The sequence below is a fragment of the Pyxicephalus adspersus genome, chromosome 3, assembly GCF_032062135.1.
Source record: "Pyxicephalus adspersus chromosome 3, UCB_Pads_2.0, whole genome shotgun sequence".
Classification (NCBI taxonomy): domain Eukaryota; kingdom Metazoa; phylum Chordata; class Amphibia; order Anura; family Pyxicephalidae; genus Pyxicephalus; species Pyxicephalus adspersus.
In genome coordinates this window covers 49,760,362-49,781,251 of record NC_092860.1, presented here as the reverse complement: position 1 = coordinate 49,781,251, position 20,890 = coordinate 49,760,362, and the positions used below count along the sequence as shown (strand labels likewise).

At 38.7% G+C, this 20,890-nt stretch overlaps 2 protein-coding genes across 3 annotated transcripts; one reads left to right on the top strand and one right to left on the bottom strand.

Annotated features, from left to right (window-relative positions):
* The first annotated feature begins 99 nt into the window (after nt 1–99).
* Nucleotides 100–9,234, top strand: LOC140326171 (glyoxylate reductase/hydroxypyruvate reductase-like). Its single transcript, XM_072404532.1, has 9 exons — nt 100–697; nt 3,762–3,892; nt 4,129–4,201; nt 4,299–4,415; nt 5,485–5,573; nt 6,248–6,352; nt 6,443–6,578; nt 7,954–8,084; nt 9,016–9,234. The coding sequence occupies exons 1-9, from the start codon at nt 612–614 to the stop codon at nt 9,135–9,137; spliced, it is 990 nt and encodes a 329-aa protein (XP_072260633.1). The 5' UTR covers nt 100–611; the 3' UTR covers nt 9,138–9,234.
* A 1,503-nt stretch (nt 9,235–10,737) lies between these two features.
* ZBTB5 (zinc finger and BTB domain containing 5) lies at nt 10,738–19,849 on the bottom strand. Of its 2 annotated transcripts, none has more exons than XM_072404529.1 (2): nt 19,675–19,849; nt 10,738–13,329 (listed from the first exon to the last, which is right to left on the bottom strand). In XM_072404529.1, the coding sequence occupies exon 2, from the start codon at nt 13,323–13,325 to the stop codon at nt 11,295–11,297; it is 2,031 nt and encodes a 676-aa protein (XP_072260630.1). In that variant the 5' UTR covers nt 13,326–13,329; nt 19,675–19,849; the 3' UTR covers nt 10,738–11,294. The 2 variants fall into 2 exon arrangements, with proteins under 2 accessions (XP_072260630.1, XP_072260629.1); XM_072404528.1 differs by having other exon boundaries at nt 19,600–19,847.
* Between the last annotated feature and the right edge of the window lie 1,041 nt (nt 19,850–20,890).

The window sequence follows — 20,890 nt, the reverse complement described above, 5'->3', positions numbered from 1 at the left end:
ATACACTATACTCTCTCACTATTTGCCTTTTAAATTTAATAAATGTTGTGGCATATTTTATACACATGCAGACAGTAAATATATAAATTATTGGCAACAAAACAGAAACATAGAATTAAGTCAATATTTTATTTCAATGAAAATGACATGTAATATATTCAAAATCTGCAAAACTATACACATGCATAGGTTAGACTTCAGAATGCTATCAAATCATACTTCATAAAAAGAATAATGAATCACTTTTTGTTGCTGATAATGCATATATATTGATCACAGGTATACAATATGCAGCAACATGTGTATAGTGTATATGGCCCACTGGTCATAACTCTGTCAAACATTAGTAAATTTTATATAATAGATGGTTATGAAATGAGAATATAATAAAATGTAAAGTGCAGAGCTATGGTTTGTTCCAGTGCACAGTTCAGGAAGGTTCCCATGCAGTAGCGCACAGCACACACTAGATGGCGATGTCGTATTGTCTGTATTGCACAGTGCCTGCACCAGGGTTGATCTTGAGGTTGAACAAGGAGTGCAGCTGACCTCCATGCTGTCACTGGAGCTCCTCCTCTCTCTGCCTTTCTTCTTCCTAGTCATAGCAGGCAATGAAAGCAGCACAGCAACTCATGAAGGTGTTTGTGACCAGAAGGATACCCCCGGAAGGGCAAAAACTTTTATCCCAAGCTGAAAAGTGAGTGTAACCTTGGGGCTGCTTTACTAAAGCTTTACTTTAGGGGGTAATTTTATGTTTGCACAGCCCTATAAGTTATTTAAAGAAATCCCAAGCAGGGGTTAAATACTTACCTCCATAGATTCTGCATAAAACATTTATTGCATACATATGTTTATATGACAGATCTGTCTGATTTATTCCTTGCAAGTGACAGCTGCCTGGGTTCTGCATTTAGGGATCAGTTTGGTTGTATTTGGATTTTTTGCAAGCACAGATGTAGGATTTCATTGTGTTGCATACACACCTATACATTAGGATTGTAGTAATGGCATTGTTAGGATATGATGAAGTGCACCCTATTACATATGGCTTGATATGAACACATCAGATGTTCCAGCTATTGGTCATAGAAACCTGCGCTGAAAACACTGCAACTATTGGCTGCACTACTGAAAATGCAATTCGCCTGGTATATGGCTCATCAGGATTGAATACTTTGAGCTGATGGCTGGGAACAAACACACAGACAAGCAACCAATGGCACTGTATAGCTGCCAAGCAAATTGCATTTTCAGAAAAAGAGGTCAGCAGTGGCAACACAATATTTCTTACATAACAAGTTAACGTTAAGAGGGCGAGTAAAGATCATAGGTCTAGTAAAGCCAGGTGTGCAACTAATAAAAGTAAAACTTTACCCACCTCTTCTCCATGCTCCTGCAGTGTTACTTCCTCCTTGGGCCAATGCCAGGAGTCTTCTCAGACACAACCGCACTGACATTCTGCCCATTTACCTGTTCTTGTCATTTATTATTATTAAACTGTATTTATATATCGCCCACATACTACACAGTGCTGTACATTAAATAGGCGTTGCAAATGACAGACAGATACCATGACACAGGAGAAGACCCCTTTACATGCCCCTTCCCTAGGGGGTACATCACCGTACTCAAGGACTACATGATTGGAAGAAGGAACATTATATCACTGAACAGACTGATAGACTGCTGAAAAGGGTAATATTATCATTACTAAACTGTATCTATATAGCACCAACATATTATGTAGCGCTGTACAATTTATAGAGGTTGCAAATAACGGACAGATATAAACAATGACACAAGAGAAAGAGCTTACAAAATAAAAATATAATTTTTAAATTAAAAGGAGGGGGTGGAGTGGAAAAGGTAAACACAATTATTTTTAGATTAATTTAAACGTACGTTTCATCCTCAGTTTGGGAATGTTAAGCGCGGCCCTCAGTAGGAGTGATGAATGTCACTTTAAACAAGCTTCCGCATTACTTCACGCTGAAGTCTGGTATAATCTTGGGTAAAGCGACACTCTGCACTCCCGTTAGGAATTATAATTACCTTCTTATTAGAGCTGCACATTGGTTTAAAGGCTTAAACAAAGCTATCTGGAAGATTTGCAAATGCTTTTTAAACTAAATAGAAAATATATTGGAGCGATCAGCATGTTTCAAGCTGTCATTTTGATAGTCCATAGACATATAAAGGTAACATATCAAAGTCATTATTTAAAAAAAATAAATAAATAAGGATTTTTGAGCAGTTTTCCAGCTGCAAATAAGGTCAGTATCCTTTGTCAAAACCTCCGAAATGAAGCCTCAATGGCTGAATTCGCAAAAGTTTAACTGTGATAAAAATCTTTATTTTAGCCATGTGACACAATATGTTGGATTATAAAGTGCCTCATATGAAAATAAAACTAGGATTGTAATTGATTTGTCAACACACTTTATACTTTAGCACCCATATGATCATAGCGCCATCAACTTCAGTGGCGTTGCACAGCAGAAAATACATAGCACAGACCATTACACAATCATTGCGGAAGATGTGGATCACCCTGCAAATTGTACATAGTGGTAGAACAATATATATGTATATGTGCAGCATTTGTAGATGTGGTAGGGGAGATCCACTGGACCGGTCACTTAGTATATTTTGTATACACAGTAGTAATATAAAAACACTGGTGGGAGAGTTTCAAACTGGTCCAGTGCACATTTTGTTGTAAACAGAAATTATTTGGAAAAGAAGACATACAATACTGTAGAAAGCACATAAGAAACGTGATAAACACATTAAAAAGCATGTTTCTAAATTCTACCAATGACATAAATACAGGGCCTTTTGCAGTGCGGGCATATCATGGATGGTGGAAGCGGCTAGAAGGGTGTTGTACTTGGCTCCCTTAGAATATATATCTAAGTTGGTAACCCATTTTGATGATGAGCCTCTATAATTGAAAAATGGAATGAAAAGTTAAACCAGAAACAGTAAAGCTCGGTATATGCAGTTTCTAATGCACACTGTGGGAAGCTGACTGTGCCCAGTGAAATTGGAGTAAGCCATTTCAGTACAGAAGAGAAGCCTGTACATATGTGCAGGACTGAAGGTATGGCTGGGGTTCAGCTTTAACAACAATAATTACACAAGTCTGACTATGGCTTCACTACTTAGTATAATATTATCTCTAGAACATTTTAGTCAATCAGCAATCTCCCTGATAAGAATTATTTTCCTGAATTACCACAATTTACAATGTAATATCAATCAAACATTGATCTGAGTTTGTTTTGCTTTTTAGAATTAGGCTGATTGCAGAATTGACCTAACAATACCTTGTACTTATTTATTAATGTTGTAATCAATGAAAACAACAAAGCCTGCAAAGCCTTGCTATGGTACACATCTTTTAGCACTTCTATTGGTTGGTCATTGTCAGGGACAGAATCATCCCTCATAATTTCCAACCAATAAAAGTACAAAATTATTTAGCCATCAATCCTCGGCTGCTCTCCCCGGCATTTACTAGGGGTCCATGTTACAACATATAAAAGTGGGAACAAATTAAATTATTTAAAAACATAAATGAATGAACTGTTGTCTTACCCTCTTGGAGTTCTGATTTAGTTAAGACTGCCTGCTGTCCCTCATCATACAGCTGACTGATTTTAGGAGGCTCACATTGTATAAGAATTTACCACGATGAAGGGCTTAATATTTGGTAAATCCTTTACAAAACATTGACTTAATTGACATTTGTTTTCTAGCTGCACTGTCCAACAGTGGGATTCAGATGATCCTGTGCCAAGGGCAGAGCTACTGAAGGGGGTGGCAGGAGCACATGGACTGCTATGCCTCTTGTCAGACAAGATTGATCAGGAGGTTCTGGACACAGCTGGTAAGCAATCTCTGTGTTTCTTGTACCGGAATAATGTGCTTGGAATTTTTGAACTAATTTATGATTAATCTGATTCAAGCAATTCTTTGTGTTTATCTGACATTTATATTACCTTCTAGTTCTACATACTGATTGGGTCGCCCACAAAGATAGTTGTTTTTGCATCAAGGGTTTGCAAAAGGTACTAAACATGCTTTAATGTAAGAATATCATCATTTTCTTGTTATTATTTGCAGGGCCAAATCTTAAGGTTATCAGTACATTGTCTGTAGGCTTTGACCATCTAGCAATTAATGAAATAAAAACGCGGTATGTATTTTGCTGCACAATGATTTATGAGCAATAACATATCATTTATATGTGAACAAGGCAATAATATATTGACTCTGAGCTGTGTTTTGTACAGTGGAATCAAAGTAGGCTACACACCAGATGTGTTGACTGAGGCCACAGCAGAGCTAAGTGTAGCCTTACTACTAGCAACCTGTCGGCGTCTGCCAGAAGCTATACAAGAGGTAAAAAGGTAAGGTTGTGTGAAGGTATGTGACATGGTTTGATAACACTTTATAATTAAAGAAAATTATGGTATTGTTTTTCTTCTTTAAACTACTGAACATCTCTCACCAAGTTAGAGGTGAGATGTTTGAAGTCCAAATTGGGGGAGCAACCTAAGGTTCCAAAACTGCACCTTTATAGTAGTGAGAGTAGAGTGAGTGTGCCACACTAGGACATAAATCACATCACTGGCAGGCTGAAAAAGAACAAGGACTGGTAATCCCCAATATATTACAAGCAGCCATTTTTCAGTTGCAAATCTGCTTAAGATGCTCCACCAAGCACCCCAAATCTTTGATTAAAAGGCAAAAATTCTCCTTGGACCCACCGATTTACCCCATGAAAAATCCCTGGTTGTTGTAAAGCAAATTAAAACCCCAAATCTGGGATGCAATCCAGCAGATACAGTCTCACATTCCCCTGATAAAGCCTAGGAAAGGCGAAACGCATGAGAAATAGACAGTTATCCTGCCTACAAGCGTCTTAATTTATGGTACCCTTAAATGGGATTATGGACTTTTTGATAAGGAGAATTTTGTTGAGTCTTGAAGCTCAATAAACCCCACAAACACTGTAGGGGTGTAGACTATGAGACTTAAAGTCATTGCATTCTATTATGTTTTCCACTTTTGTTGAATCTGTGTAAAATTTGTCACTTCTATGTAAGAAGTCAAAATCATCTAAAAAAAAATGTATCTCCTGTGTGCCATATTCATTTCATGTCAATGTCTTCATGCAGTTTACAAACCAATAATATAATTTGTTTTTGTAATGTCTGGTCCTAAATTGATGTTATCCTGCAATAATACACTACAAAGGCATACAGTTAAAGCAGAGTCATTTTCTTAATGGTTAACTTTAAACCATTGCTGACATTTCTTAAACATTTTAATGATCTGGTTATGAAAAGCTCCCATGCTGACGTAATATAACCAAGCTGTACAAAAAAAAAATATTGTAAAAGAATATCATAAAATGTGCTAACATTTTTAGTAGTTATGCTAACATTTTTAACAGTTTTATTTTTTGTCTTCAAGTGGAGGATGGAAGTCCTGGTCCCCCATGTGGATGTGTGGCTATGGATTGTCCAACAGCACTGTTGGAATCATTGGCTTAGGAAGAATAGGTAATGCCTGTAAAAAGATGTTGCTCTAGGTGCAGTTGATCATCTCTTATTTTTATGATTTCGTATCTAGCAATTATGGAATTTTTAAAAAAATAAAAATTAGACCTAAAGCTGAAAAAATGCTTTGCAATGGGGCCACCTACTTATTAGTATAAAGCATAATCATAAGAAGAACTTAACTCACCCCGCCAGCACACCATTCCATGTCAGTGTTCAATGTATAAACAAATACGTGCAGACAGGGAGAAATTTGGAAGTTATATACAGGATGACTTCTAGCATGATTTCCTATGTTTGGTCATCTACCTGAACTATAGTGAACTCTCAGCAACCCTGCAGACTAGACTGTTGGTTCTGCTCAGAGGTACTAAAGGAGAAAAATATATTAGGTAAAGATACAATTGTATCAATCTCAGCACCTAGCAGAGCTGTAAAGATTCACTGTCCACTCTCTCTGCATGAAGTCCAGACTGACCTGCTGTGTGATGAAGGCAGGAAGAGAAATCAGGATAGCTTGGAGAGCTTTCATAAATCAGGCCCTAAGTCTCCAGCATCCGGCTCAGCCATGACATCCCACCCTGTTTTCCTGTGCTGCTATAACATACATCTGGTGTAGGTGTTTCTATTTTCTTTCTTACCATTTACCTTTGTCCATTGTTTCCTTTTATCTTCAGGGCTGGCTATCGCTCAAAGACTTAAACCTTTTGGTGTGAAAAAATTTTTATACACTGGGCGTCAGCCCCGACCTGAGAGTGCTACAGAAGTTAATGCTGAATATGGTATAGTTAAGGACATCTAAATCTCTCCTTCAATAGAAAAAGTACAATATTGGTACAAATTCCCTAATTTTTCTCTTCTGTTTTATTTAGTGTCTTGTGAAAAACTCACAGAGGACTCAGATTTTGTTATAGTGTCTTGCTCTTTAATCCCTGAGACAGAAGGGATGTGTAACAAGGATTTCTTTCAGAGAATGAAGAAAACATCCGTTTTCATTAACATCAGTAGGTAGGTCATTTGTAATATATTCAGCTTGTTCCCAGGCTCACCAGATTAGACAAAAAAGGGCATGATTTTTCTTTGATATGCAACCAAGAAACTGCTAACCTTAATAAGTAAGTGAACAACAGCGGGCTGGTTTAATGAACGATGGTGAAGAGGTCCACTCTGTCCAGCAGAACATTTTCCCCGTAACTGCAGATGATCAGCTCAAATGTAGCACATACTCAAGACTACAAACATTGACCAGCCCTGGAAAATAACAGCAGCCTTCTTCCTCCATTACATGTTCAGGTAGGGCATTACATCTCTATGACTTTTGCATGTCTGTAGCTGCATGCAAACCATGAAGGATTTACCAAAGCATTTGCACTTTAAAGTGGGATCCACTTGATTGAAGGAAGCTGCATCTACAGTCATCTGTATTTCAAATATCAATGTTGTGGGTGGTTGCTGAGTTTCATATAAACATATATATTTTTATATTACATATACATTTTTAAGTGTAGTTGTGTTTTAAAGCTTGTGTATTACCAAAACCTAGAAATGAGTTCCTAAAAGGCTCTGTTACAATCTGGCACTTCTAGGAACATTGTTCTCCTTGGATCTCCAACACTCTCACTGTCATACCCTTCACATCACTACTGTTTGCTACAGTGTAAGATTTGTACGAGAAACCAGCAAGAACTGAAGGGAGACATTAGTATTTACACTTCTGGACCTAACTATCCAGGAGTCCTTTGTAGTAATTGGAGCTGTGTACATCTGCCCTGGTAGCACGAGAGGTATTAGTTCAGCATGGTGAGATTAGAGATGCTAAAGAAGAAAGCGTAGCTGAAATACAGGTACTTACAGGTGACTCTACTGGCCTTTAGGGCTGGGTCTACACAGACTTTTTAACGCATGTAAACGTTCCTACTGTGTTTGTGTTTTATGCACTTTTATTAGCATTTTAAGCTTGCCTTTAAAAAGCTGGAAACGACTATGCCGCATTTTTAACATGTTTATACGTTTTAAGTGCTTAAACGCTGGAAAACGCCCCATTGAAATCAATGGAAGCATTTACCAGCATTTTTGGGCATTTTCCAGCGTTAACCCTGCGTTTTCTAATTTTTTTAGATGTTGCAAGCAGCGTTATAGATAACACTCATAAACGTGCCTCAAGGTCCTGGTGTAGACACATCCTAAATTATGATTCTGGTCAAGGACCAGGAATAAAGCATAAAGTGTCCTCAGCTTTTCTGTTACCCATCTTTTGATAACATTTTTGAAATGGAGATTTAAAATTTAGCAATATGTGCAGAATTATATTTTTAAAATTTATTGATTGGATTTTTGATCAATAGAAGTTCTTGATGAATATATACCAGTCTCTTATTTTCAGAGGCTCGGCCGTGAACCAGGAAGATTTATACCAGGCACTGGTCAGTGGACAGATAGCAGCTGCTGGATTAGATGTTACTACTCCTGAACCCCTGCCAACAACTCACCCACTGCTGGGGCTGAAGAATTGCGGTATTGTTCTAATCCTTTTGTCAACTAGCATAGATCTAAGATAATCATGTATGAAACCTTCAGAAAATGGTTTATTTAAAAATATCTCTTTCTTGCCAGTGAGATAAGTAGATTATAGCAGATCCAGTATGACTTATCATAAACCGTATATACATAATTGTAAAATATATATATATTTTTTTAAAAACATATACCAAGATTTTTATTAAAAGTTAAATTCCAAGAACGATATATATACATACAAGTGTGTATGACAACCCTCAACAACATGTATTATTGTTATATGGGGAAATAATAGTTATGTGCTCAGTGGTTACATCACTTTTCTGTATCATACTCTTCAATGTAAGCCCCACTGTGCAGGGGAATTGCATGAAGTACAGAAGTGCCCCTAATCATATGTTTTACCTTTCACATCACTTTTGTTTGCTACAGTGTAAGATTTGTAGGAGAAACCAGCAAGCACTGAAGGGAGACAGGATTTACACTCCTGGATCCAACTATTCAGGAGTCCTTTGCAGGTGCCACAAGGGAGCAAACAAACTCTTTTTTTGGCTTAAAACAATCTTTGGTGGTTACTTTAGTGAGGCATGGAGTTTTGATTTAGGCTGATCTTTCACATATATTGTGTAACAGTCCTCAATTCTAATGGCTTTAGTAATACCTAAATCATCTAGTGGATGGGTGATCACCCAAAATAAATACTAATTAGCAAATACACATCACAGCACTATACCTTTAGCTGGATTAGATCAGCCATGCTCAATCAGGGTTCCCTAGGATTCTTTTACTGTAGGCCAGGATTACATGTACAGTTCAATAAAAGACTGGGAAGAGGAAGTTAACTTTAGTTACAGAATATTTATATATATTTGAAAATGTAGATTTTTATGCTTCTATTCCTTTTCATACAATGTTTCTGTTTCTGCAGTTATCTTACCGCACATTGGAAGTGCCACATACAGTACAAGGAATACCATGTCAGTGCTGGCAGTAAATAATCTACTAAGAGGCCTGGCTGGGCAGGAGATGCCAAGTGAACTTAAGCTCTAAAGATATGAGCTGGACATCTTTACTTTGTGCTAGGTGATTCATAGTTATTAATCCTATCTTTTTTGTATTAATAAAATATGAAATACCTTTACTAGAACTTGTCTAAACATTTTGGTGTATTTACCATAAATACAAGAAAAGTTTAAGGGAAGTTTCCCCCAAGCCCTCTCTTTTTGCCTACCTTGTTATTGCAGGTTTAATATCATAACTGGCTCCTCAGGGAAACTTCAACGTAAAATAGGGAAATACCAACTTAGAAGACATCACAGTGCTTGTTGGAATCATCAGCAAGTTGGGGAATAGTTGGGGAACTTCTGTATATCTTTGAACTATCAGTTAATGTATGTGTAAAAGATGCATTACTGAATTGTAATAAGCAGAAGCACATCCATATCTTTCTTACATAATCATTATTTAGTTTTAAGTGAACTTTACCCTGTCTGAACATTTGCCAGTTTGATCACATCATTGTTCATGTGATGAGACCTCCCTGCTTAAGCATTGAAATCCACAGTACATTGTTCATAGTGAAGTCTTATGCTTTACTGTCTGGGATCTAGCTTGAGCAAAATAGGCAACGGTCCAGGACCATGTGTCTCAAAGACAGTTCAGCTTCCCTCGGTTCCCAAGCAAGCTCTCATGTTTTGCAGCAGCAAGGTTCTGACTCCTCCTCAGCTTCCCCCAACTGCCCATGTGCTGGAAGCAGTGTGGGCAGGTAAAGAAATCTTGGTCAGTGACCCTTCCTATTTTCCCTAGCCTCAGAAAAGGAATTTTAATGTTGTCTCACAAAAATAAAATAAATAGTATGTTATTGTCAAGCTTACAACTTCATCACTGGGCTAGCAACAACCATTGGGGGGTAGTGCAAACTTCTGTAGTGCTATGCCTCTGCTATAACCCATATCCTTGAAAAACCAGCAAATTAAAAAAGCTACCGGTAACAAAGAAAATATTCAATATGAATTTGTTCCTGCATGTGCTTTAATATGTTTCCAAATCAGAAATAAATGAATGTCAAGTATTTCTGATCACTTGAAATGATCCTCAGTACACTCTATACTAGTGTATAATAAAAGCATAATTTCTGGTAAAATGAGCACCTATACTAAAATACAGATACAGCCTACATTTGTGTATGTATTGCTATTTTTTCCCAGCAGAAAAAGTAAGCCAATGCTGCTGTATGTGGTAATAGTAGCCCACCTAAGTCTAGAACTATGTATTGAGTCATAAGTATTGAAGGCCTCACGTTTACAGAAAAACACAAAAAAAAATATTGGTTAATATTTTTTCCCATCTCAACAAATTTTAGGATTAGGAAAATAAAGTAAACATAGTGACATTTAACTATATACTCAATATGACGGTTACACAGTACTAATTCTAACATTAATATGATGCTGCATCGCTGCCACAATATTACAACATCATTGCCTAGTCTTAGTAGCACCAGAGGTAAGATCTCGACCCCTCTCCGCTATGAACAACTTTTCTGCTAAATTCTCTGTAAAAGAAGTAAAATATACCATAGCAAAAAGAATAAAATCTAGAAAAGTTTATGCTGGCTCATAAAAACCAGATCACCAGAAACCTCAAGAGATAAGACTGTAAATGTAGATCATTTATTGGCAAGATTTTTTTTTTTTTAAATTGAAAAGCTTGAACAGTTTTCAATAACTTACTCAAAGGGAGGGAACAATACTTACCAAAAATGAATAAAAATGCATTGCTGCATGTTTACACAATTGTACAGAAATGTCTAGTTAAAACCTTGCATGTTAGTAATGATTTCATTTTACATAAACATACATAAACTAATGAAGTACTTGCACAGTGTTTACCCCAGCCACTTTTAGGTAACCACCTGGTTGTTCTGGGTGGTTACTGAAGAGTTGGGTCACAATAAAGGGTCCGCCACCCGCCTACAGCTCCTTCTAGGTAGAACACTGTCTGTACCTCTAAACAGAGAGAGGTTAAATATTTTGATATGTTCCCCCTCTAAGACCATACAGTTTTTTTTTTTTTTTTTTATATATATAGAAGTCATTTGCCGGTCCATTCACAATACACACTGGGTCATCCTACTTGGTAAAGTACAAGGAAATGTTGCTACGTCACGCATGATGGTAGCTGGTCTTGGTGAGGAGGTGATAAAAGTTAAAGCAACGTTGTAGGAAGATTGCTGTTTTGCCACCTGAGGCAAGTAGTTTTGGAATGCTTATATAAGTGACTGGATTGGCTAAACCGTTTTCCACACTTCAGGCAGGCATAAGGTTTTTCACCTGTATGTACCCGGATGTGCTTTTTACAGTCTGTCAAAGTCAAGAAAGTCTTGCAGCATATTTTACAAGCATATTTACGGGCACCCTCGACCACCAGCACATTATGCTCGGAGAGAGCTTTCTTACACTTGGAAAGAACATCTGCAGATGCCCTTGTCAACTGCGGTGGTCCTTGCTGAGAAGTATTTCCATTGTCATAGGAGGAGTTTCCTCCATTCATCATCATTTGAGAACTGGAGTTATCCTGTAGCTGAGTGCTCCGTACAGATGTAACAATCGGCATTTTGGGGGCAATACGCCTATAATTGGGAAAGTTAAAAGCCCGACCCCTTGCACTTCCCATGATAGATCTAGACATAGAATGAAGCCCTAAGCCAGACCTTGGGTAGTCCATTCCAAACGGATCATTTCCATGGTAATTGGAGGACTGAACACAAGAGATGCTCATGACATCCTGCATAGGACGAGCAAAATGGGAATCTGGGCCATCACTGAAAGGATTATCTAAGTGAGACATAACATTAGAAGAGTGACCACTGGGTCCTACCTCTGGACTTAGTAGGTAGGACACCTCTCCATCCATCCTACAATCACTTGTTGTATTTGGAATGTTATCATCACTGTTCTGACTTAAGCTGAGGTTGCCATTTCTGTTTTTGTTCAAAAAATTAGAAATGCTGAATGAGGATTTGTGCTCTAAGTTGGGAGTCACATCTAAAATGTGAATATCCCCAACCCTGTCCGTACTAGACTGGGGGTCAGAGAAACTCCGATCGCTGCTTTCTGGGCTCAGTTCAATTTTTTCTCCACTTGCAGTACCTTCTACCTCAACTGGTTCACTTCCTTCTGCTTGTGATGTGACATCACTCACCTCATCCTGAGGTTCAGGGGAGCTCAGAGGTTCTGACTTTACAATGACTCTCATATGATCTTTTTCATCCACTGCAAGATCATGAGTCTCTGAAGGATAACCAGTTTTCTCACAAGCAGACTCCTGATTGTAACTTGTTTCAACTTGACTTGTTTGAGTTGCCATTGAGATAATATTTTCTCCACCGTTGTCAGATTGGCTCGGCACTTGTGTGTCTTCTTGGTTGCCATACGACTGATCAAACATGAGTGTGTTATCCTCTTGGTTTTCTACAGCAGAGTCGGATTTCATAGCATCTGAAATTTTTAGTGAATCGGGAGAGAAATATTCTTCACGAGAATTACCAATAGACTGTGCACTTTCATTGGTAACGTCGGTAATGAGACACTCATCAATAGAGGCCCTCATGCGCTGCCTAGCCCTTTCTTCTGAAGACTGCTTCCTTTTGTGCAGCCGTCTTATAGGAAATGTGGCCCTTTGCTCCACCATGCCATTTCGTACAGAGGAACTCATTGAAGTCTGTTGTTGCTGGGCCTGTTCTTCGTTGCTCTGACTTGAATTCAAAGCTGAACTCACAATGCTTAATCCCAGCTGCTGAAGCATGAAAGACCTTTGCATTCGTGCGCTCTGCTCCTGAGTTCTGTCATTGGGGGAAGACACGGGCAATGTCCTCGTAGTCAGATAGTGCTTACACGCTTTCACAACAGAATTCAAATGGAGGTGAGAAGCTGCCAGAAGCACATCCATCACATTGCTTTCTCCTAGCATAAGAGTGGATGTATACATCATGTCAATAAGAGCAGCAAAGGCTTCAGATGTTACCACTTCACTGTCCAGCTGAATCATGTTCATGCTCTGGTCACCCTCCGCTACAGTAAACAGAGCTCGGAAATGAGTGCTGCATGCTGCTAGTACAGAGCGATGAGCTTTAAAATGCCGACTGCCGACAACTATGACACAGTCACAGAGCTGGCCTTGGAGGCGCTGGTAATTTAACTGTTGAAAGGTCTGCTCAAAGTGTCCAGGGAAATCCATTGCCCTAAAAAAGATAAAAAGGCAATGCCATTATAAATATGCCATCGAGGTACAATGAAACGTTTCACTTATGTAGGAACAATACATTAAAATTAAAAAAAAGACATTAGTACTAATAATTATTTTGTTATGTTATGTAGAATACTAGAACCAGTATAGAACCACTGTCAGCTTTTAATTGCTCCTCATTTTCCAGTTATAGATTTTTTTCCCGCACTTTCTACATAAACAATCTCCCCAGAACAGGCCATTGTGGGAACAGAACCCCTGACAACACTAAAAGTTGACAGGGGTTCTAACTCCTATTTTATCCAAAACCTAATTATGAAAGCTTTTGGCTACAGATACATGATACCTGAAGTGCACATTATCCATAGACCTTGACTTCTGATTCTGCCTCACAACTAAGAGCCCCACATCAACCTAAACACATTCAAATGCCCAATGCAAAAGCTGGATGACCAACAGAGGCTCTCAAAATGGACTGCTGACTTATTTACAAAAATTCTATGCCATCTAATAGCAACTATGTGAATAATGACAAGAAGGCTAGGGCGAATTTACACTTTTTTATACAAAACCAAAATCAATACAAAATCAATATGGTTGTGTGAACAGCCGGAGGAACCTATTTCAGGAATTTTACAGACAGCTGTCATTACAGCATTCCAGTGCAAAGTTATATTGTGCCTTTGGCTAAAACTCGAGTTCAACTTTAAGAAATACAAAAATCTTAAAAAGTGTTTTCAAATAAGCTGTCAATTTCCAGTTATAAAAAAAAAAAAAAAAAAAAAAAGTGACTTGGTTGTTATGCTGGGTTGGTTATGATAGTTATATTGTTGTTTTCTTTGAGCTTGATCAGTCAAATTTTACCCAATGGATACAAGAATAGCAAAGCATGACAGCAATGTGTTTCCACACTGGACACACTAACAACTACACTTCCTACAGAACAAAATTCTTGGACAAATAAGTGTCACTAGTTTGCTTTCCTGAGCTCACAGTTTAATTAAATCCACCAATAAATGTATTAACCACTTGTTAGACAGGAAGATGATGGGGAAGGGGGGATTGTGAGGCCTATCCATAAAAGTCTGGTAAGTCAATATCTTTGTTACGCAGCAATTACAAGATCAGAGGGGCACAAATAAGCTTTTCTGGCTACTTTCATAACTCCTTGCTTTGAAGATTATGGCAGAGTATCTACATATATGCTGCTTGGTAAAATTTTCAATTCACTGACCTTGCTTAAATGACTAATTCCTTCCAGTCTATAGCAAAGTATATAATTTTTAAATCTAGTGGTGAACACCAAATGGTTAGAGTAAACCTGTATGGAACAAATGGGTGAAGACGAGTTCTGACTTTATTTACTGGGGTTCATTCAACCCATTTCCTGTGAGCCAGAGGTTGCCAAGGCTCTGTCCCTTACGCTGGACTCATAGTAAATAAGTACAGCTTTCTGCAAGACAAAAAAAAAAAGAACTCCCCTGATCCAATGATACAATGCCAGTAGCCCTTTCACTGGCCAAAATACTTTTAGACGACCTTGTCCAATTTAACAACATTTGAATCTAGCATCCAATCATTAAACCCAAACACCACAAGGATGGATATCATGGTCCCCCTTAGTGACCAGCACACCGAGGATTCCTATGATGGCTGTAAAGGAAGAAGAAGCAGGGAAGTGCAGAGAGTCACTGACCGGGTAAGGTGGCCTTGTTAAAGGTTCTTATACCTCAAAAGGATTTGTGTAACCCAAAAGAGGTCTTTACAATACATAATTTACATTTTTGGCTGTTTGTAAACTTTTACAAAAAATCCACTCATAAAATACACAGGCCTATAATAACCTAACCTTACTTTCGACAATGACAATGACAGGTTGTTATGCAGATCCTAAAGATTTAATACTTTGAGTCAAAGACCTGGTATTTAGATCAGGAACAGATTTTTATTCTTGACAATAAAACTCTGCTTTCACTTATTTTTTCCTCAGATGACCTGGGTAATAGTGTTTACTATTGTTGTTACTTGTATTTATATAGCAACATACTATGTAGTGTTGTACAAAGTTCATAGTCACGTCACTAACTGCCCCTTACAATGTTAACCCGTTTAATGTCCCTACTGTAGTACTGTAATGTCATTGACTAAGGCCAATTTTTGGAAGAAGCTACTTTTTTTCCTCTTATCGGAGGACTTCCACCAGCACATCCAGATATGAAAAATAAATGAATACTGAAACTTTGCTTTAAAGCTACATTTGACAAGTTTATTTAAGTAACCAAATTTTTGGTCCACCTTTGCTGAAGTTTTTCTTCAAATATTGCCCCAACCAATCTCAGGAGGCTTGGGACTTTTCTGACATTGAAGAAAAAAAAAAAAAGATGCTGATCATACACATGCGCAGTAAGATCGGCACTTTTTTTTTTTTTTTTTTTTTTTACAATGACAGCAGCATGATGGGTGACAAACAAAAAAGCAGTGCCCAGCATTTCCTCCATGCCAGGGCGGCATGTGACCACATGGAAGACAGCTCCAGGGGGATCAATGGATCTGCCCAAGTAAAGATGTCATTTTTTTTATTTTCACTTAAGTTCTGCTTTAATTCAGTAGTGCAGCCCTGCATGGCCTTCACAAAGAGAACCTCCAGTTGGCCTCTTTTCTACCTGTTCATTCATTCCTAAGGATAATTGTATGAATGGCGGTATTTTTCTCTCTGTTTAACCAGAGTTCCTCTGGAGGTTGCTGAGCAGTTTGTGACTCTCAGATTAGTTTAACATACTCCAATGTTTTTTGGCAATCTATAGAGTGACATTCTTCTCACTGGCAAGCAATGTAAGAGGTATTCTCCCTGCTGACCATCACACTAACTTGCTGTTGATATAGCAATTATTTCAAGGGGTTTCCCATGTTATAAGGTGGGGAAACACTGCTCTAGCACTTTGGGATAATGCACTTTTTCCCCATATGTAAAAACATGCATGTCACTCATACTTCACCATTCATAGCAACCAAAATGCATCTAAACCTTATAAAAAAATATACTACATTTCAATTCAATGTAGTGAGATGGACTGCCCAAAGTAATGTATAGAAATGCTGACTTGCAACATATTTTAGAAAACAACACTAATATTCCTATTTTCACTAAAGGATATTACAGATTTTAGACATTTACAGGCTTGAAAACAGTAACAAGCAGCTAACATCTTCAGAATAGGTTTCTTGTAATGAATTTTAGGTTTTTAGTATAGGTTTCTTCTGTAAAATAATGACAAAATGATAGTGGGGTAAAAAATAAAACAACAACTGGTCTGTAATTAGTATTAGAGCCAGGGATCTGGACATGTGCATTGCATCTTCTATAAGCCCCTATTTACACTTATTTCTATTTAGGGGTCTCTACACTCAATACACGTGCTTTGTACTATCACACAGAATCTTAATGAACCCTATCCCGGAAAGAAAAGGAAACATCTGTTAGAATCAAGGAAGCCTTAAGATAGATAGAAACATTATGATTTTTTATTCCAGATGTCCGCCTTTTATAATAGGTCCCGAGACCAGGCTAAACCCAGTGGTTTACTTCTGGAGAATAAGAAATAAACTCCTTGGTAACACTTAAAAGTTGAAAATTGCCCAGAACATCTACAGTCACTCTGGCAGCAGAATAAGACTGTGTGTGAGTTTTTGGAGTGCATTAAAAATGTAAACGTTGCTTTTTCTTCTTTGTGGTGGGTTGCTGTTTATTCTTAATGGGAACCTAAATGCACCTAAGCAATGTGGTGCATGTTTTGGCAACTCAGTGTCATGCATTGCTGTGTTGCACAACATTTCCAGTGCCCTAAAAAAAAATGTTTGCGCTGTTTAAATGTTTTTAACATTTATGTGCGCTAAGAAAAAAGCATATTTTTAAATCACTAATTTCTTTCCTATTAGGCAAGAGTTAACCGAATTCAACTCCTCTCCATAGGCGCCTATGTAAAAGCTTCCGATGCCTTGTCGGATGCGTGTGCACGAGCGCGATGGCGGGCCTGACATCGAACAACTTTTTTTTTTTTTCTCAATAAAGTAACAAGCGCGCACACGTTCTTTTGCTACTTACGTATATGTGTGTGTATATATATTTATTGCTATCCTACAATACTTATAAATAAATATATATATTTATTCATGTGCCACAATAAATATATATATATATATATATATATAGCAATATACACAAATATATATATATGGAAAATACTTTTTACATGAAATCCTCCCCAACTCAACTTTCTTTTATTTTTTTAACTATTACAAGATCTGTTTAGTGGTGTACCTATCACTAATGCTTGGTGAGAATTTTTTACAATTCATACTATTGTGAGATGACATATTATGAAGTTTTTACTAGTATATATACAGCTTGATTTCAATTAGTTTGCAGTGTTTCAAAGCAATCAAAAAAGTATACAAAATTTATCACTTACTCAAAAGGAAGATTCTAAATAACTGTAGATATCACAATTGACATCAACAGATCCTCCTTAATCTCGCAGCTGAATTCTAATCGCTTTAATTGCTATGATCTCACGATTGACAGCTTAAAAGATCCTCCTTATTTGCGCAGCTGAATTCTAATCGCCTTAATTGCTATGATCTCACGATTGACAGCTTAAAAGATCCTCCTTATTTGCGCAGCTGAAATCTAATCGCCTTAATTGGCAGATTCACGCCCCCTATTGCTCATTATTATCAAGGCAGGAATCCGGCTGGCAGTGAGGAGGCGCCATTGTCTTTGAACGTCTCAAAACACTTAATGAGGAAGCCTTATAAATTCAAGGCAAGTGCTAAGAATACATTTACAATGTATAGGACAAGTTATACACAAAAACTCATGTTAAAAAAAAAAAAAATCACGAATGATCATACTACTACTACGTCCTGGATTTTCTGAAACACATGCGCATACTTGGCAGCCTATTTAAATGAGCAGCCCAACACACCCCACAGTGACATTGAGTTGCCATGTTTTGCACTGCATTGGTAAGGTGCATTTGGGATGCCATTAAAAAAAAAAAAACAGCAACCCACCACAACAATCTATGCCATACAAGTTACAAAGTGTTGTGATAACGCACACGTTTTTACAATTCATCGGAAATCCGATGAAATCCCTTAGAACAAATCTAAGAGTTTAATTTTCCAAAATGCATGTGTGTTTGCATGCGCATTGCATTTGGCAGCTCTATGTACTACACCTTACAAAAATGCACAGAGCACAGCAACATGCAAGGTGCACCAACCCATGTCATGTGCATTACCACATCAAAATGTAAATGAACACAAAGAGCTTGTAATGTGTCCTTGTAGGTGTAGAAAAAAACAAAACAAAGCACCGACTGCACATACAACCAAAACTAAAAAGCCCCAACATCCACAGAGTACAACAAATATGTAGCATTTGCAGTCATCGCCCCATACGTATAACACAACTGACAATCGCATTACATGTTCTTGCACTCCCCACAAAGAATGCAGATCTGAGATGATAACTCACAGGTAACACATAAAGTCATCACCCCAAGGGCAAGTATTTCCATATTGATCTCCACCATTCACAACAAGCACTCCAACATTGGGGCAGATTGACAATGTGGTGCGGTTTGGTCATCAATGTACCCCGGCATAAGCATTGTGGTCATCAATGTACCCCGGCACAATCATTAACACAACTAAACCCTTTTTTCTGAACACTTAGCACCAGAAAATTTTAGGAAAGTTTCACCCCAGCCCAAAGAAAGCTGTGCAATGTTTGTTATTTAGGAGGATACACAAGTGTCATAACATAACAGCTTTATAATAGTAAACAAAATTGATCTATACTGTATTTTTCCTAGGGTGCTGGCACCATACAAGTCGCTGAGTTTCTTCTTCTTGAATGGTGTGGTTTATAAAGCCAGGAACACAGGAAAGTTGTAACGTACATTAATTCCAAGTGATAAAGTAATGGCAGCCAGGGAATGAACATTTCCAGGAGAGTTGACAGCTTGCTCCTGGCTGCACACATGTACAATCTATAGTAATGGGGTGTGAATGTGATGGATGAATGTGTATGGGAGGCAGTGGGGGGGGATTGGGAGCTGCCAGACATAAAGGAACCATGGATGGCAGCTGTACAATCCATACATCTACACCACCTCCAGGGGGAGCTCTATAACACACACACACAACACAAACACGGGCTCGGTGGCCCGGACACATGAAGACAGGCTGCATTACATACATGTACATAGGTGTGATGTAAACACAAGGAGGAGGGGGAGCGGTCACTTGGGCACCCGGGCGCTTCTCCCCTCACCTGGCCCCAGGCCTCGGTCACACAGCGGCCTCTTTGTGTCTGACGGCTCCCCCGGGGTGCTGGTGCTCTTGGCCTCCTCCTCCGGCTACCGGACGTGACGAGCAAACCGGGGGGCGGATGAGGAGACAGCAGACAGAGGGGGCGGGGACTGGCGTACACTGGCAGACACAGCAGCTCCAGACACGGCTGTCGCCTACTCTATGGATACGATTGTCCCCTCACTGACTGACATGGCTGGAGATATGCCGCGCCGTGATTGGCTAGTCTCCCTGTGGCTCTGTCTGTGATTGGCCGCATGCTTTGACTGTTGGCTGCCAAGCCGCTAAGTATTTATGTACTATAGGGTTCTACAATAACAAGCAGCGTCTGGGAATAAGAGCTCTAAAATGTCTTTTATAGTCCAAGCTAACATGCCCGCGCAGTTTAGACACGTGCACGAGCTTCCCTATTCAATGAAAGAATTGTGAGTAAACTAACACACAAGCCCCGCCCATTTGTGTGTTTGCTCGCCCCGCCCACTCCTGTCACGTAGGCTAATTGGTGCAGAACAGAGCTAGCAGGGTATTGATCCACACTGCAGAGGATCAGATCGCTACAATACCTTCCTACAGGGGCCATTTCAGGGCTGCTCTGCTTTGTGGACAGAGAAATAGGTTTCATTCACAAAGACACAGGGGACGTACTTCTAAAAATACATTTTGTTTTTAATTTTATTTGTCCCCTTATGTGCAATGGTAAACCATATAAGTACAGGGATCCCCCTGATCCATTGTGTACATTTCAAGTCACCCCGCTCTGTAAATCTCTGTGGTCACATAGCAGCGCTGTGTAATATGCTGGCGCTATATAAATCTTGTGTAATAATAATATCCAAGCTGCCAGTACTGTAGGCCTGAGAGTCTCTGTCACAACAAAACATGGAGGTGGCAGAGGTTTCATGTCATCCCAGCGGTTCCTATGCTTTATAGGGCTGCTCTGATGCCAAGGTGACCTAGGAGGGCACTCAATGTGAACAGGAAGCCAGAAAGTTGGCTCCTTATTCCAGGGGCATTGCTAGACCTGGAACACATTCCCCAAATCAGAAACCCACAGCTTGCAGGGACTGTCCACTGGACTGATGGATCCGTGATGTCTGCCTAGTTCTAGCACAAGCATGACATTCCAAAGTAACCACTAACATCATGGCTGGGGCATTCTTCTTTCTCTTGACCTCTAA

What these genes read in the sequence shown, in the direction of transcription:
- LOC140326171 (XM_072404532.1), top strand. Translation starts at nt 612, where the DNA reads ATGAAAGCAGCACAGCAACTCATGAAGGTGTTTGTGACCAGAAGGATA. An exon ending in CTTTTATCCCAAGCTGAAAA is followed by an intron (nt 698 to 3,761) that starts GTGAGTGTAACC and finishes TTTGTTTTCTAG; the next exon opens with CTGCACTGTCCAACAGTGGG. An exon ending in GCTGGGGCTGAAGAATTGCG is followed by an intron (nt 8,085 to 9,015) that starts GTATTGTTCTAA and finishes CTGTTTCTGCAG; the next exon opens with TTATCTTACCGCACATTGGA.